This window comes from Hyla sarda, chromosome 5 (assembly GCF_029499605.1).
Source record: "Hyla sarda isolate aHylSar1 chromosome 5, aHylSar1.hap1, whole genome shotgun sequence".
Classification (NCBI taxonomy): Eukaryota; Metazoa; Chordata; class Amphibia; order Anura; family Hylidae; genus Hyla; species Hyla sarda.
Window position 1 is genome coordinate 381111176 of NC_079193.1, and position 16215 is coordinate 381127390.

Sequence of the window (16215 nt, forward strand, 5' to 3'; positions counted from 1 at the left end):
CATTTCAGCATACAATGGCCCCGACATACGATCATTTAAGCATACGATGGCCCCGACATACGATCATTTCAGCATACGATCACTCTCAGAGGCCATCAGGGCCATGGAATGTGAAGGTGCCCAGAAAAATAGTTCGTTCTCCACCACGTTTGTCGTCACTAGTCCGGTGCCGGCCATGAGCGGAGAAGAGGGGCCCCCCGGTGAAAATGGACAACCCGGAACGACTAACCCTCCCCACCGGACAGTCCCTGCAGCATAGATGGTCTGGACCAGCTCACCCTTCCTTCCCACCGAGGGGAGGTGAGTAGAAAACTAAAGGGGGGGTCTGGATGATGAGGAAGGCTGCAGTGGTCTTCAACCTGTGGACCTCCAGATGACGGCCCCGACATATGATAATTTCAACATGCGATGGCCTCTCAGAGGCAGCATCAACATACAATGCTTTTGTATGTCGGGGCCATCGCATAAACGGCTATCCTCCAGCGCAGACTGCTTCAGCTGCCCCCGGATAGCCGTTTACGGTGCCCAGTGTGGTCCGCTGACGATCACTTACCTGTCCTCGGGGCTCCGGCGCGTCCTCTTCGGGATCCCCTGCATCGTCGGCGCTCTCCATCGTCGTCATCACGCTGTCCCGTCATCCAATAGGAGCGTCATGCGTAGCGACGTGATGGCGGCGACGGAGAGCGCGGATGCCGGGGAAGCAGAGGCCTTGCCGGAGCGTCAAGGACACCACGGGGACGCGGCGACAGCGATGGACGTCGACATCCAGGGCAGCGGTGACGAGCGGTGACGGTCCGGAGCGGCGGGGACAGGTGAGTACAACTTCGTCTAACAGTGGTCTACAACCTGCGGACCTCCAGATGTTGCAAAATTACAACTCCCAGCATGCCCGGACAGCCGTTGGCTGTCCGGGCATGCTGGGTGTTGTAGTTTTGCAACATCTGGATGTCCGCAGGTTGTAGACCACTGTCCTATACTTTACATTGAACGGATCCCTCAACATGCAATGGTTTCAACAAACGATGGTCCATTTGGAGCGGATTACCATCGTATGTTGAGGGAACACTGTAGTTCAGGAAAATGCTTAGCTTTGAAGTATTAAATGGAAAAAAGTTGTTTGTAACATCAGTAACGCTTTAAAGACGTAAAAGGTCTATACTAATGCATTATGGGAAATTTAACATATTTAAATGTACCAGGGTTACAATATTATTTGAGACATATAAGATTACTAATCCTCCATGTACTTACATTGTTCTGATAACTGTTGCCCTTGGTTACGACCCGCTATGGCGGGGTGACACATGCTCAGTTCAGCTGCAGTCTCATAAAGGTAATGACAGTCTCCACTGCGCTTATAAGCAAGGAGGATTGTGGGAAAGTGTGTGCTCTGATGCCCGGCAACAGTAGGGTTAACCCAGTGGTGTCCAAACTGCGGATCTCTAGATGTTGCAAAACTACAACTCCCATCATGCCCGGACAAATATTGGCTGCAGCCAACGGCTGTCCGGCCATGCTGGGAGTCGGAGTTTTGCAACATCTGGAGGGCCGCAGTTTGGAGACCACTGGGTTAGAACTCAGAGAGGAAACTCGGTGATCAGATCCAGGGATATCAATTATTTTCCTTATAAACAGCCCCTTGTACCCCTTTAGAAAATTCAATGTATGCAATAGTCAAACCCAAATCCAGCATTATAATAGTTAAATATACATTATTTCAGCCTAAATTCTTGTTTTAGGTTATAACAGGAGGACAGAGGGGTATTCCGGGCGAAACTTTTTATCCTCTATCCAAAGGATAGGGGATAAGATGTCTGATCGCGGGGGGGGGGGGGGTCCACTGCTGGGTAAGCCCCCCCCCCGCGCGCGCGATCTCCCTGCAGCACCCGCATTCTATGTGCGTGCTGAATCTCCAGTTCCGGAAACCTCTGGGTTTCCGGGTGACGTCACGCCACCCCCCTCCATTCATGTCTATGGGAAGGGGCGTGGCGGCCCCTCCAATAGTAATGTCATATGCCACCCCCCTCCATTCATGTCTATGGGAAGGGGCGTGGCGGCCCCTCCAATAGTAATGTCATATGCCACACCCCCTCCATTCATGTCTATGGGAGGGGGCGTGACGGCCCCTCCAATAGTAATGTCATATGCCACACCTCCTCCATTCATGTCTATGGGAGGGGGCGTGACGGCCCCTCCAATAGTAATTTCATATGCCACACCCCCTCCATGCATGTCTATGGGAGGGGGCGTGACGGCCCCTCCAATAGTAATGTCATATGCCACACCCCCTCCATTCATGTCTATGGGAGGGGGCGTGACGGCCCCTCCAATAGTAATGTCATATGCCACACCCCCTCCATTCATGTCTATGGGAGGGGGCGTGGCGGCCCCTCCAATAGTAATGTCATATGCCACACCCCCTCCATTCATGTCTATGGGAGGGGGCGTGACGGCCCCTCCAATAGTAATGTAATATGCCACACACCCTCCATTCATGTCTATGGGAGGGGGCGTGTCGTCCATGAATGGAGGGGGCGTGGTGTGACGTCACTATGGGAGGGGGCTGTAACGCCCCCTCCTACAGACATGAATGGAGGAGGTGTGGCGTGACGTCACGTCCCCAATCCCGGAAGTTTACAAAACTAGAGACGCAGTCCCCACATAGAATGTCGAGTGCTGCAGGGAGATCATGGGGGGTCTCAGGGGATAAAATGTTTTTGCCCGGAATACCCCTTTAAAGGTCAGAGATCTCTTATATCACTTCCCTGTCACCCCCATTAGGTCACATACACTGAACATATACGGGTGTTTTAGACATTTAGGAGCTTCCCTTTCTATGTATGGAAAACTATACATATGGGGGGGAGAATTATCAAAACCAGTGCAGATAAAAAGCTGGCCAGTTGCCCATAGCAACCAATCACATTTCTTCTTTCATTTTTGAAAAGGCCTCTGCAAAATGAAAGCAGCGATCTGATTGGTTGCTATGGGCAACTGGGCAACTTTTCCTCTGCCTAGGTTTTGATAAATCTCCCCCTTTGTGTAATAGAATTGAATAGACAGTATATACTTGGCCATTTGTGAACATCAGCAAAGTGTATAGTTAAAGGGGTACTCCGGCGCTTAGACATCTTATCCCCTATCCAAAGGATAGGGGATAAGATGCCTGATCGCGGGGGTCCCGGCATTGTGACGTCACGGCCCCGCCCCCTCAATGCAAGCCTATGGGAGGGGGCGTGACATCTGTCACGCCCCCTCCCATAGACTTGCATTGAGGGGGCGGGGAGTGATGTCACACGGGGGCGGAGTCGTGACGTCACGATCTTCCGTTCCCGTGGTCGGGAGCCAGAACCTCCAGCGCTGCCGGAAGCAGTAACAGGAGGTTGCTGCGTGCTATATTGCGGGGGTCCCCAGTGGCGGCCCCCCCCCCCCCCGATCAGACATCTTATCCCCTATCCTTTGGGGATAAGATGTCTAGGGGTGGAGTACCCCTTTAAATAATTAAATAGATCTAGTCATCATTTGCATTAGAACCCTAGAAGTATTGTGATGAATATTTAGGATTTATGTACCTCTCCTGCGCCATCTCGTCCTCTTTGTGTTCGCTCCTTCTGATGGCCAAGGCCTCAACCGTACTGGTGGCTGGTAGAGAGAGCTCCAAACACTCGATGATGTCACATGTGTGATGTCATAAGGGAAGGTTAACAAAGGAAAGCCAGTAAGGCCACTGTATGATTTTATGGTGTGATTTGTAATGGGACCTGTCAGGCTTCCATTGTGATATCTAACATTTTACCAGACAAAATATTAACCCCTTAAGGACTCAGCATTTTTCAGTTTTTGCACTTTCGTTTTTTTCCTCCTCACCTTTTAAAAATCATAACCCTTTCAATTTTCCACCTAAAAATCCATATAATGGCTTTTTTTTTTTGCAACACCAATTCTACTTTGCAGTGACATTAGTCATTTTACCCAAAAATCCACGGCGAAACGGAAAACAAAATCATTGTGCGACAAAATTGAAAAAAAAAACTCCATTTTGTAACTTTTGGGGGCTTCCGTTTCTACGCAGTGCATTATTCGGTAAAAAATGACACCTTATCATTATTCTGTAGGTCCATACGGTTAAAATCATCCCCTACTTATATAGGTTTGATTTTGTATTGCTCATTTTTTGCGCCGTGATCTGAAGTTTTTATCGGTACCACTTTTGTATTGATCGCACTTTTTGATCGCTTTTTATAAATTTTGTTCTTGATATAAAAAAAGTGACCAAAAATACGCTATTTTGGACTGCGGTTTAATTAATGATATATTTTTATAGTTCGGACATTTCCGCACGCGGCGATACCACATATGTTTATTTTTATTTACACAGTTTTTTTTTTTTTTATGGAGAAAAGGGGGGTGATTCAAACTTTTATTATTTATTATTATTTTTTATTACTTTTATTTATTTATTATTAACTTTTTTTTTTACACTTTTTTTTTACATTTTTTTTTTTTTTTGCAGTGTTATAGCTCCCCCTGGTGGCTATTTCACTGCACACACTGATCTCAAACACAGATAATTGTCGTGCATTGACCCGGCAAAGATCAGTATAATCGGCCGTCGATTGCTCAAGCCTGGATCTCAGGCTTGGAGCAATCAATCGCCAATCGGACGCGATGGAGGCAGGTGAGGGGACCTCCGCTCACATTCTAGCTGATCGGGACATCGCTATTTCACCACGATGGTCCCGATCAGCCCTACTGAGCTGCCGAGAAGCTTTTACTTTTATTTTAGACACAGTGATCAACTTTAAACGCCACGTCTAAAGGGTTAATAGCGCGCGGCACAACGATCGGTGTCACACACTATTAGCCCAGGGTCCTGGCTGTCATTAGCTGCCGGGAACTACCTGGGATCGGGAGCAGGGCGTATAGGTATGCCCTGTGTCCTTAAAGGGGTATTCCAGGAAAAAAAAAATTTTTTTATATCAACTGGCTCCAGATAGTTAAACAGATTTGTAAATTACTTCTATAAAACAAATCTTAATCCTTTCAATACTTATCAGCTGCTGAAGTTGAGTTGTTTTCTGTCTGGCAACAGTGCTCTCTGCTGACACCTCTGCTTGTCTCGGGAACCACCCAGTTTAGAAGAGGTTTGCTATGAGGATTTGCTTCTCAACTGGGCGGTTCCCGAGACACGTGTCATCAGAGAGCAGTTAGACAGAAAAGAAGAACTCAACTTCAGCAGCCCATGAGTACTGAAAGGATTAAGATTTTTTAATAGAAGTAATTTACAAATCTGTTTAACTTTCTGGAGCCAGTTGATCTATAAAAAAAATTTTTTTTTCCTGGATAAGCCCTTTAAGAGGTTAATAGGGTCTGTCACAACTCTGACACACAGGGCCATATTTGCAACCAGGATCCTGGGGGTGGGGAGGGGGATTTTTGCTGCCTATTGTGACAGATCTGCATTATAAAATAGGGTTTGAGGTGGATTTTAACCCCTTAACGACGAAGGCCGTAAATGTACGTCCTGGTGATGTGGTACTTAACGCACCAGGACGTACATTTACGTCCTAAGCATAACTGCGAGCATCGGAGCTATGCACGGATCATGCGCGGCAGGTCCCGGCTGTTGATCGCAGCCAGGGACCCGCCGGTAATGGCGGACATCTGCGATCCCGCGGATGTCCGCCATTAACCCCTCAGATGCCTTGATCAATACAGATCACGGCATCTGCAGCATTGCGGTCACTAAAATGGATGATCGCATCTCCCGCAGTGCTGCCGCGGTGATCCGATCATCCAGCATGGCAGCCGGAGGTCCCCTCACCTGCTTCCGCTGCCTTCCCGCAGACCAGAGCAGAAGATGACCGACAACACTGATCAGTGCTGTGTCCTATACATAGCACTGAACAGCATTAGCAATCGAATGGGGACTATAAGAGTGTAAAAATAAAATTTAAAAAAGTAAAAGTAAAAAAAATGTTAAAACCCCCTCCCCCAATAAAAACGTAAATTGTCCCATTTTCCCTATTTCACCCCCAAAAAGTGTTAAAAAAATATTTTACATACATATTTGGTATCGCCCCGTGCGTAAATAACTGAACTATTAAAATAAAATGTTAATGATACCGTATGGTGAACGGCGTGAACGTAAAAAAAATTAAAAGTCCACAATAGCTGCTTTTTTTTTTATAACATTTTATTCCCCAAAAAATTTATAAAAAATGTATTAAAAGTTTTATATAAGCAAATATGGTATCAATAAAAAGTACAGATCACGGCGGAAAAAATGAGCCCTCATACCACCGCTTATACGGAAAAATGAAAAAGTTATGGGTCTTCAAAATAGGGGGATTTTAAACGTACTAATTTGGTTAAAAAGATTGTGATTTTTTTTAAGCGCAACAGTAATAGAAAAGTATATTATCATGGGGATCATTTTAATCGTATTGAGCCAGAGAATAAAGAACACGTGTCACTTTTACCGTAAATTGTACGGCGTGAAAACGAAACCTTCCAAAATTAGCAAAATTGCGGTTTTCTTTTTAATTTCCCCACACAAATAGTATTTTTTTTGGTTGCGCCATACATTTTATGGTAAAGTGAGTGATGGCATTACAACGGACAACTGGTTGCGCAAAAAACAAGCCCTCGTACTAGTCTGTGGATGAAAATATTAAAAAAGTTATGATTTTTTGACGGTGAGGAGTAGATATGAGCGAACTTACAGTAAATTCGATACATCACGAACTTCTCGGCTCGGCAGTTGATGACTTTTCCTGCATAAATTAGTTCAGCTTTCTGGTGCTCCGGTGGGCTGGAAAAGGTGGATACAGTCCTAGGAGACTCTTTCCTAGGACTGTATCCACCTTTTCCAGCCCACGGGAGCACCAGAAAGCTGAACTAATTTATGCAGGAAAAGTCATCAACTGCCGAGCCGAGAAGTTCGTGACGAATCGAATTTACTGTAAGTTCGCTCATCTCTAGTGAGGAGGAAAAATCGAAAACGTAAAAATAAAATTGTCTGCGTCCTTAAGGGGTTAATCAGTGGAAATCTGCTGCTAAAAAATTTGGCACGGAGAGCTGCCCCTACAAACTCACAGCAGGAAACATGGGGTTGGCTGTCCGGACATGCTGGGAGACGGAGTTTTGCAACAGCTGGAGGCACCCTGGTTGGGAAACAAGGATATAGATAATAAAAATGAAACAAAAAACAATAAATAAAAATGTATATGTTTTTTTCTTAAAAAAACGAATGCAACCGGACATCATTTTTTAAACGGTATACAGATAAAAATTACACACGTTTTGATACAGTCTAGTCAGGTTTTGAGGAGTCCGTTTTTTCTTTCTTTCTTCTTCTTTTTTTTTTTTTTTTTTATCTAAAACCTGATGCGGGAACTGTATTGCAAAAACGTGGTGTGAACCCGGCCTTACAGTGATGTAAAAGATAAATATATATATATATATATATATATATATATATATACTGTATATGCCACATTTCAAGTAGATTAGATAATATTTAGAGGTTGCACACTTTGATCAGTTTAGTAAAAGTAGGCAAAAAATACGATTTTTCAAGGTTGGTGACAGTTGCGACCGCGGGCTAATAGTGTGCGGCGGTGATTGTTGTACCGTGCGCTATTAACCCTTTAGACGCAGCATTCAAAGTTGATCGCCGCATCTAAAATGAAAGTAAAAGCTTCCCGGCAGCTCAGTCGGGCTGATCGGGACCATCGCGGTGAAATCGCGATGTCCCTATCAGCTAGAACGCGAGCGCAGGTCCCCTTACCTGGCTCCGTCACGTCCGATCGGTGATTGATTGCTCAAAGCCTGAGATCCAGGCTTGAGCAATCGACCGCCGATTACACTGATCCCTGCCGTGTTAACGCACGAGAATGATCTGTGTATGAAATCAGTGTGTGCAGTGAAATAGCCACCAGGGGGAGCTATAACACTGCAGAAAAAAAGTGTAAAAGAAAAGTTAATAAAGATCATTTAACCCCTTCCCTAATAAAAGTAAGAAACACCCCCCCTTTCCCATTAAAAAAAAAAAACAGTGTAAATAAAAATAAACATATGTGGTATCGCCGCGTGCGGAAATGTCCAAACTATAAAAATATATTGTTAATTAAACCGCACGGTCAATGGCGTACGCGCAAAAAAATTCCAAAGTCCAAAATAGCGTATTTTTGGTCACTTTTTATATCATGAAAAAATTCATAAAAAGCGATCAAACCGTTTTGACTTTAAGGCTCCGCCCCGTGTGACATCACGCTCCGCCCCCTCAATGCAAGCCTATAGGAGGGGGCGTGACAGATGTCACGCCCCCTCCCATAGACTTGCATTGAGGGGGCGGAGCGTGACGTCACACGGGGCGACAGTAATCAGACCCGGAATGAACACGCTCCGGGGACTGATTTTAACGGGGTGCGGCATGCAAGATCACAGGGGTCCCCAGCGGCGGGACCCCCGCGATCAGGCATCTTATCCCCTGTCCTTTGGATAGGGGATAAGATGTCTAAGCGCCGGAGTACCCCTTTAATACAAAATCAAATCTATATAAGTAGGGCATTATTTTAACCCTATGGACCTACAGAATAAAGAGAATGTGTCATTTTTAGCGATAAATGAAATGTGTAGAGACGGAAGCCCCCAAAAGCTACAAAATTTTATTTTTTCTTGAATTTTGTCGCACAATGATTTTTTTTCCCGCTTCGCCGTGGATATTTCGGTAAAATGACTAATGTCACTGCAAAATAGAATGGGTGGCGCAAAAAATAAGCCATAATATGGAATTTTATGTGCAAAAGTGAAAGCGTTATGATTTTTAGAAGGTGACGAGTAAAAAATGAAAATGCAAAAACGGAAAAACCCTGCGTCCTTAAGGGGTTAAGGTGAAAATGGGCTGAGTCCTTAAAGGGGTACTCCGTTGGAATTATTTTTTTTTTTTAATTTATTTATTTTTTTAATCAACTGGTGCCAGAAAGTTAAACAGATTTGTAAATTACTTCTATTAAAAAATCTTAATCCTTCCAGTACTTATTAGCTGCTGACTACTACAGAGGAAATTCTTTTCTTTTTGGAACACAGTGCCCACAGGGAGGGATCAGTGTCCTCTGAATGGAAGTGACGATATTTAAGCATATGTTCGCATATTCGAAAAAAAATAAAAAAACTGAATATTCGTCATTACGAATATATCACTATATTCTAAATATTCGCGAAATCACAACGTGCTGATATTCACGCAAAAAATTCACATTTCGAATATTCGCGCTCAACACTATTAGTCAGCTGATTGCCTCTAGTGACATCACTACGGTGTCGCAGAATGTAAAAAAACAAAAACTCTGACACGTTTCAAAGACTATACGGTCTCCTTCGTCTGGGATGGGTATGCAATGGTTTCTTCCGCTATTTAAGCTTCCAGTCCATCGGCGCGGTCATCGGAATTTTCTCCACTCCCCTCCCAGTGTAATTGATTATTGGCACTCATTCATTATTGTTTATTTATTGGTTTTTGTTTAATTTTTATTATCTATATTCTTGTTTCCCAACCAGGGTGCCTCCAGCTGTTGCAAAACTACAACTCCCAGCATGCCCAGACAGCCGAAGGCTGTCTGGGCATGCTGGGAGTTGTAGTTTTGCAACAGCTGGAGGCACCCTGGTTGGGAAACACTGATCTATATTGTTATTCAGCCAGAAAACCGAAAAAAATCAAAATCTATATTCAGACCATATGGTGCCCCTGTATTCAGTTCAAAAATCCATTTTGCCTCCGCTCTTAAAGGGGTACTCCGGTGGAAAACTTTTTTTTATTTTTTTTTATTAACTGGTGCCAGAAAGTCAAACAGATTTGTAAATTACTTCTATTAAAAAAATCTTAATCCTTCCAGTACTTATTAGCTGCTGAATACAACAGCGGTAATTATTTTCTTTTTGAAACACAGAGCTCTCTGCTGACATCATGACCACAGTGCTCTCTGCTGACACCTCTGTCCATTTTAGGAACTGTCAAGAGCAGCATATGTTTGCTATGGAGATTTTCTCCTACTCTGGACAGTTCCTAAAATGATCAGAGATGTCAGCAGAGAGCACTGTGCTCGTGATTCAGCAGAGAGCTCTGTGTTCCAAAAAGAAAAGAATTTCCTCTGTAGTATTCAGCAGCTAATAAGTACTGGAAGGATTAAGATTTTTTAATAGAAGTAATTTACAAATCTGTTTAACTTTCTGGCATCAGTTGATTAAAAAAAAAAAAAAAAAAAAAAAAAAAGGTTTTCACTGGAGTACCCCTTTAACATCTGGGCGATGCAGTTCCCACCTCGCCAAATGGGTGTATTTTTGTTCCAAACCGCAAAAAAAAACGGATCCTTTCATTGTAGAATTGTGTTTCTCCTAATGGATGTCCCTCAAATCCTCTTCTTATATTATACAGATTTGGGGGTTTCATTTTGTAAGGCAAAAAATAAAATGTAACTTTTTTACAGACTATGCTTAAGGTGGGTTCACACCACAATTTTGCTATAAGGTTTCGGCAAACGGTTTCATAAAAAAAAAAAAAACAACGTATGCAACCGTACAAAAAAAACGTGCCCATAGACTTCCCATTCAAAACTGTATGCACCATAATGTATACGGTTGTCTCCGTTTTTAAAACCATAAACCATAAGTTTTTTTTTACTTTTTTTTTTTTTTTCCGGACAGAAAACTGTGGCCTACCATGGTATTTGTTCCGGGTGAAGAAAGTATTAAACCGTATACTTGTTTTTTCTAACATGGGAGTCAATGGAGACCATACAGACCTGTATGTGCGTACGGTTCCATCCGGTTTTCACCTTCCGGTTTTTGAATTTGCACAGTTTTTTTTTCTTGGAATTTGAATCAAACAAGTGAAACTTTATTTATAATGGAGTGAAAATTTAAACATTTTTTTTTTTTTTTTCTTAAAAAACCAATGCAACCGGACATCATTTTTCAACCATATACAGATAAAAATTTGTAGTTTAGTTTAGTCAGGTTTGTGGAATCCGTTTTTTTTTTTTTACCTGATGCGGAAACTGTATTGCAAAAACGTGGTGTGAACCCGGCCTTAGGCTGGGTTCACACCACGTTTTGTTAAATACGGCTCTCGTATACGGCGTATGCGGCGCCCGCACTCAACCGTATTCGGCAACCGTATTTAATGTATGTCTATGAGCCGACCGGAGTGAACCGCAGCCTCCGGTCGGCTTCGTTTTCGGCCGTATGCGGTTTCCCGACCGCAGGCAAAAACGTGGTGTGAACCCGGCCTTACAGTGATGTAAAAGATATATATATATATACCGTATATGTAACATTTCAAGTAGACTAGATAATATTTAGAGGTTGCACTTTGATCAGTTTTGTAAAAGTAGGCAACAAATACGATTTTTCAACGTTAATTTCTTTTATTGGGAAAACTAGAAATCACAAACTTAACCCCTTAAGGACCAGGGTTTTTTCTGTTTTTTTGCACTTTCGTTTTTCCCTCCTTACCTTTAAAAAATCATAACCCTTTAAATTTTGCACCTAAAAATCCATTTGATGGCTTATTTTTTGCATCACCAGTTCTACTTTGTAATGACGTCAGTCATTTTACCCAAAAATCTACGGCGAAACCAAAACAAAAATCATTGTGCGACAAAATTGAAGAAAAAACGCCATTTTGTAAATTTTTGGGGCTTCCGTTTCTACACAGTAAATTTTTCGGTAAAAATGACACCTTATCTTTATTCTGTAGGTCCATACGGTTAAAATGACCCCCTACTTATATAGGTTTGATATTGTCTTCTGGAAAAAATCATAACTACATGCAGGAAAATGTATACGTTTAAAATTGTCATTTTCTGACCCCTATAACTTTTTTATTTTTCCGTGTACGGTCCGGTATGAGGGCTCATTTTTTGCGCAGTGATCTGAAGTTTTTAGCGGTACCATTTTTGTATTGATCGGATTTATTAATTGCTTTTTATTCATTTTTTCATGATATAAAAAGTGACCAGTTTAGAAATTTGGAATTTTTTTGCGCGTACGCCATTGACCATGCGGTTTAATTAATGATATATTTTTATAGTTCGGACATTTATGCACGCGGCGATATCCCATATATTTATTTTTATCATGGTTCCATATTTTTTATATGGAATTTGGGAAAAGGGGGGCGATTAAAACTTTTAATAAGGAAGGGGTTAATGTGTTTGTTTTGAAACTTTTTTGAAACTTTTTTTTTTAACACTTTTAGTCCTCTTAGGGGACTTTTAGGAGGAATCATTAGATTCCTCATACAGATCAATGTGGTTTCATTGATCCACATTGATCTGTATGCTCTGCGCTCAATTGATAGAGCCTGGTCCTGCCAGGCTTTATCATTCTCAGCGCAGGGGCCGGCATAGGCCGAGAGGTAAGCCCTCAGGCTACCTCGGAAGTGGATCGCTGGACCACCAGGGAGGATTTAAATGTACCTTTAGACCTAAGGGTTAATCCAAAGGGTTAAAGAAAACGGTTAGCTTTCCCCCCTGCACTAACCAGTGGTACTGGCTGGTAGTGCGGGGGAGGCTGATCAGTTTGATCCTTTCCGTGCCCGGATCCGCCGCGCCGTTCGGCCGTAATTTTCTATTTTCGGTATATGCTAATGAGGTGCTAACTGGCACTGGCTGGGCTAACTGGCACTCTGAGGTCAGTGCCGCCTGCCACAGTGCCGCCCAGCTCATCAATATTCCACCCCTCCCTCCGCCTCTCCCTCTTCTCCCCGCTCTGTAATGAAGAGAGAGGGGAGGAATATTGATGAGCTGGGCGGTCCTACGGCCGTTGCAAGTTAACACCTCATTTGCATATTCTGAAAATAGAAGATTAATGCCAAACTCCGTAGCGGATCCGGACACGGTAGGGACCAAACTGATCAGCGTCCCCCGCACTACCAGCCAGTCCCGCTGGTTAGGGCGGGGGGGGGGGGGGAAGCCGACAGCTTTCCTTTAATAGCCGGCTGCAGCGATCACCGCATATCGGCTATGAATGCCATTTTCTCCTATTGCCCCATGTGAAAATGAAAATTTGTGGTAACACCATCATTTTAGTGTTAAAAATCTAATTTTTCATTTTCACGTCCAACTTCAATGCAAACCTGTCAAATACCTGAGGGGTGTTAAGGCTCACTATACCCCTTGTTACGTTCCTGGAGGGGTGTAGTTTCCCAAATAGTGTTTTTTTTTTTTTTTTTTGCTGTTCTGGCACCATGGGGGCTTGCTAAATGCAACATGCCCCCCAAAAACCATTTCACCAAAATTCACCCTCCAAAATCCCACAGTTGCTCTTCCCCTTTTGAGCCATGTTGTGCGCCCGCAGAGCACTTTGCGTCAACATATGAGGTATTTCCTTACTCGAGAGAAATTGGGCTACAATTTTTAAGGGACTTTTTCTCCTTATAACCCTTGTAAAAAAATTGGGCTACATGAACCTGTTAGTGTAAAAAATGGAGATCTTCATTTTTCTCCTCCACTTTGCTGCTGTTCCTGTGAAACACCTAAAGGGTTAACAAACTTTGTGAATGTCATTTTGAATACTTTGAGGGGTTTAGTTTCTATCATGGGGTCATTTCTCACAGAAAGGCCCCTCAAATAAACTACAAACTGAACTAGTCACTGAAAAGTTCAGATTTTGAATTTTTCATGAAATTTTTGAAAATTGCTGCTGAAGCCTCTGATGTCTTCAAAAACTAAAATCAGGTGAACTTTATGACGCCAACATGAAATAGACGTATTGTATGTGTGAATTAATATAACATTTATTGGGAATATCCATTTTCATTACAAGTAGAGAGTTTCAAAGCTCGAAAAATTCTAAATTTTCTACATTTTCATGAAATTTTGAGATTTTTCACCAAGAAAGGATTCAAGTAACTACGGAAATTTTACCACTATGTTAAAGTAGAAAATGTCACGAAAAAACAATCTCGGAATCAGAATGATAAGTAAAAGCATCAGAGTTATTAATGCTTAAAGTGACAGTGGTCAGATGTGCAAAAAATGACAGAAATACAAAAAATGACTGCGTCCTTAAGGGGTTAAAGTGCAGCTGTCATCATATTATGACCCCCCAGACCCCCATAATAATGTTCCGGATGATTATAAGGTGACTGCAGCCATTTATTTACCTTTATTGCTGTTTGTTCTTCTTTTCTTACTAATAAAAAACATTTCTCCAAAAGTCAGGCACTTATAATGAATTGTGGAGCCACCAAAGCTGTTTCTGATTGGTTGACATTGGCAATGACGTCACTGCACAGGCCTCAGTCATGACGTCAGGAGAGGCACCCGACATCTGATCTCTGATCTCCGGACACGCGGGGGTTAATCTATGAGCTCAGCGGCAGTAATAGGCTGTGGAAGATTCCATTTCAACCAGGAAAGAGGGGGAAGGGTTTAGCAATATGAAAACCAGTTAGGCATTCCCACATATTCCCAGCTGCTCATATCAGTATAATAAGATTATTACAGTACAGAGCCGGGTCCGGTGTGACGCTGGGAGGTGCTGAGGCCCGGACTTCCTGTGCCCCGCTCCCCCCATCCTCCGGATGACTTGGTACGTTCCCCCGGTGACTGTCAGTCATCACACAGGACGCTGCAGGGACAGGTCTGACGCTTCCTCCGTCCGGTCATGTAGTGGGGGGGGTGTCTTCTCCGCTGTTGGGGGGTTATGTTCTGGGGCTGGGGGTCCTCTCCTGGGTCCGGGGTTCCCTTTCTTCTCCCGCTGCTCTCACTATACGTATAATCAATGAAACCTGTGGCTTGGGTAGAACTACAACTCCCAGCATGTCTCTGTAGCCTCGTGCATGCTGGGAGTTATAGTCCCCGGGCATTTTGTAGTTGCTCTGCAGCACTGTTTCCCAACCAGGGTGCCTCCAGCTGTTGCAAAACTACAATTCCCAGTATCCTGGGAGTTGTAGTTTTGCAACAGCTGGAGGCACCCTGGTTGGGAAACTCTGCTCTACATGGACATGTAGGGGTGTTCAAATATTTTGGTGTATATTGACCATTTATGGGGGTATCGGGGTCATTGCTCTCGGAACATTTTCTGACCTTTGACCCTGATAAATGACTTTTTTTCCTCTTGCACTCTCCCTTTAAGGCTATTCAGGTCACGTGATGCAGAGGTCATGTGACTGCAGCCACAGTCAGCCAATGACTGCAGGAGTCAATGAAGAGAGCCGTAGAGCTTTCCCCCATTACAGTGTTTCCCAACCAGGGTGACTCCAGCTGTTGCAAAACTACAACTCCCAGCATGGCAGCCATAGTACTTTGACTCCCCATTACAGTGTTTCCCAACCAGGGTGCCTCCAGCTGTTGCAAAACTAAAACTCTCAGCATGCCCTAACAGCCACAACTACCTAAAGGGGCAGTGGTAGGTAGTTGTGGCTGTTAGGGCATGCTGGGAGTTGTAGTTTTGCAACACCTGGAGGCACCCTAGTTTTGAAACACTGCCCCATTAGGTAATTGTTGCTGTTAGGGCATGCTGGGAGTTGTAGTATGAGTTGTATCACACTGTGTACTGAGCACAGCTCGGGATATCTCTCTTGGGATGTGACAACAGGTGCAGTTTAGTGACCGGTCGGCCATGTTTGCTGTTGCTACGAAACCTATTTGAGCATGTGAGGAGTTGGTCGTAGAACGTGATGTTCGCCATGTGACTGCGCCCTACCTGCAATTATTCTGATATAAATAGCCGGCGAGTCATTGTATGGAGCGCGCATTTCCCTGAGATTTTTGCGGCTTCTGTCTCAGGAGGCGCCATAAAGATGATGGAGATTGATGACAGAGATAACAATGATATCTATCCGGACAGCAGAGCGCGCCGAGACCGCGGGCGGATACAGAGCGCGCCGAGACCACGGGCGGATACAGAGCGCGCCGAGACCACGGGCGGATACAGAGCGCGCCGAGAAGACGGGCGGATACAGAGCGCGCCGAGAAGACGGGCGGATACAGAGCACGCCGAGAAGACGGGCGGATACAGAGCACCCCGAGAACACGGGCGGATACAGAGCGCGCCGAGAAGACGGGCGGATACAGAGCGCGCCGAGAACACGGGCGGATACAGAGCACGCCGAGACCACGGGCGGATACAGAGCGCGCCAAGAACACGGGCGGATACAGAGCGCGCCGAGAACACGGGCGGATACAGAGCGCGCCGAGAACACGG

At 44.1% G+C, this 16215-nt stretch overlaps 2 protein-coding genes across 4 annotated transcripts in view; one reads left to right on the plus strand and one right to left on the minus strand.

Moving 5' to 3' along the window:
• The window catches only part of LOC130274601 (polycystic kidney disease protein 1-like 3), a 103785-nt gene extending 102421 nt beyond the window's left edge, over window positions 1-1364 (minus strand). The window contains exon 1 of the mRNA XM_056523036.1: window positions 1252-1364. Within this exon, the coding sequence (XP_056379011.1) occupies window positions 1252-1306 (55 nt within the window). The 5' untranslated portion in view covers window positions 1307-1364. The remainder of the gene's footprint in view (window positions 1-1251) is intronic.
• The window catches only part of THEM6 (thioesterase superfamily member 6), a 28056-nt gene continuing 13153 nt past the window's right edge, over window positions 1313-16215 (plus strand). The window contains exon 1 of one of the 3 annotated variants that reach the window (XM_056522885.1): window positions 1313-1333. The gene's annotated coding sequence lies outside the window, so the exon portion shown is untranslated. Of the gene's footprint in view, window positions 1334-14433; window positions 14650-16215 lie in introns of those variants that run through there. The other 2 variants (XM_056522884.1, XM_056522881.1) reach the window with 2 other exon arrangements.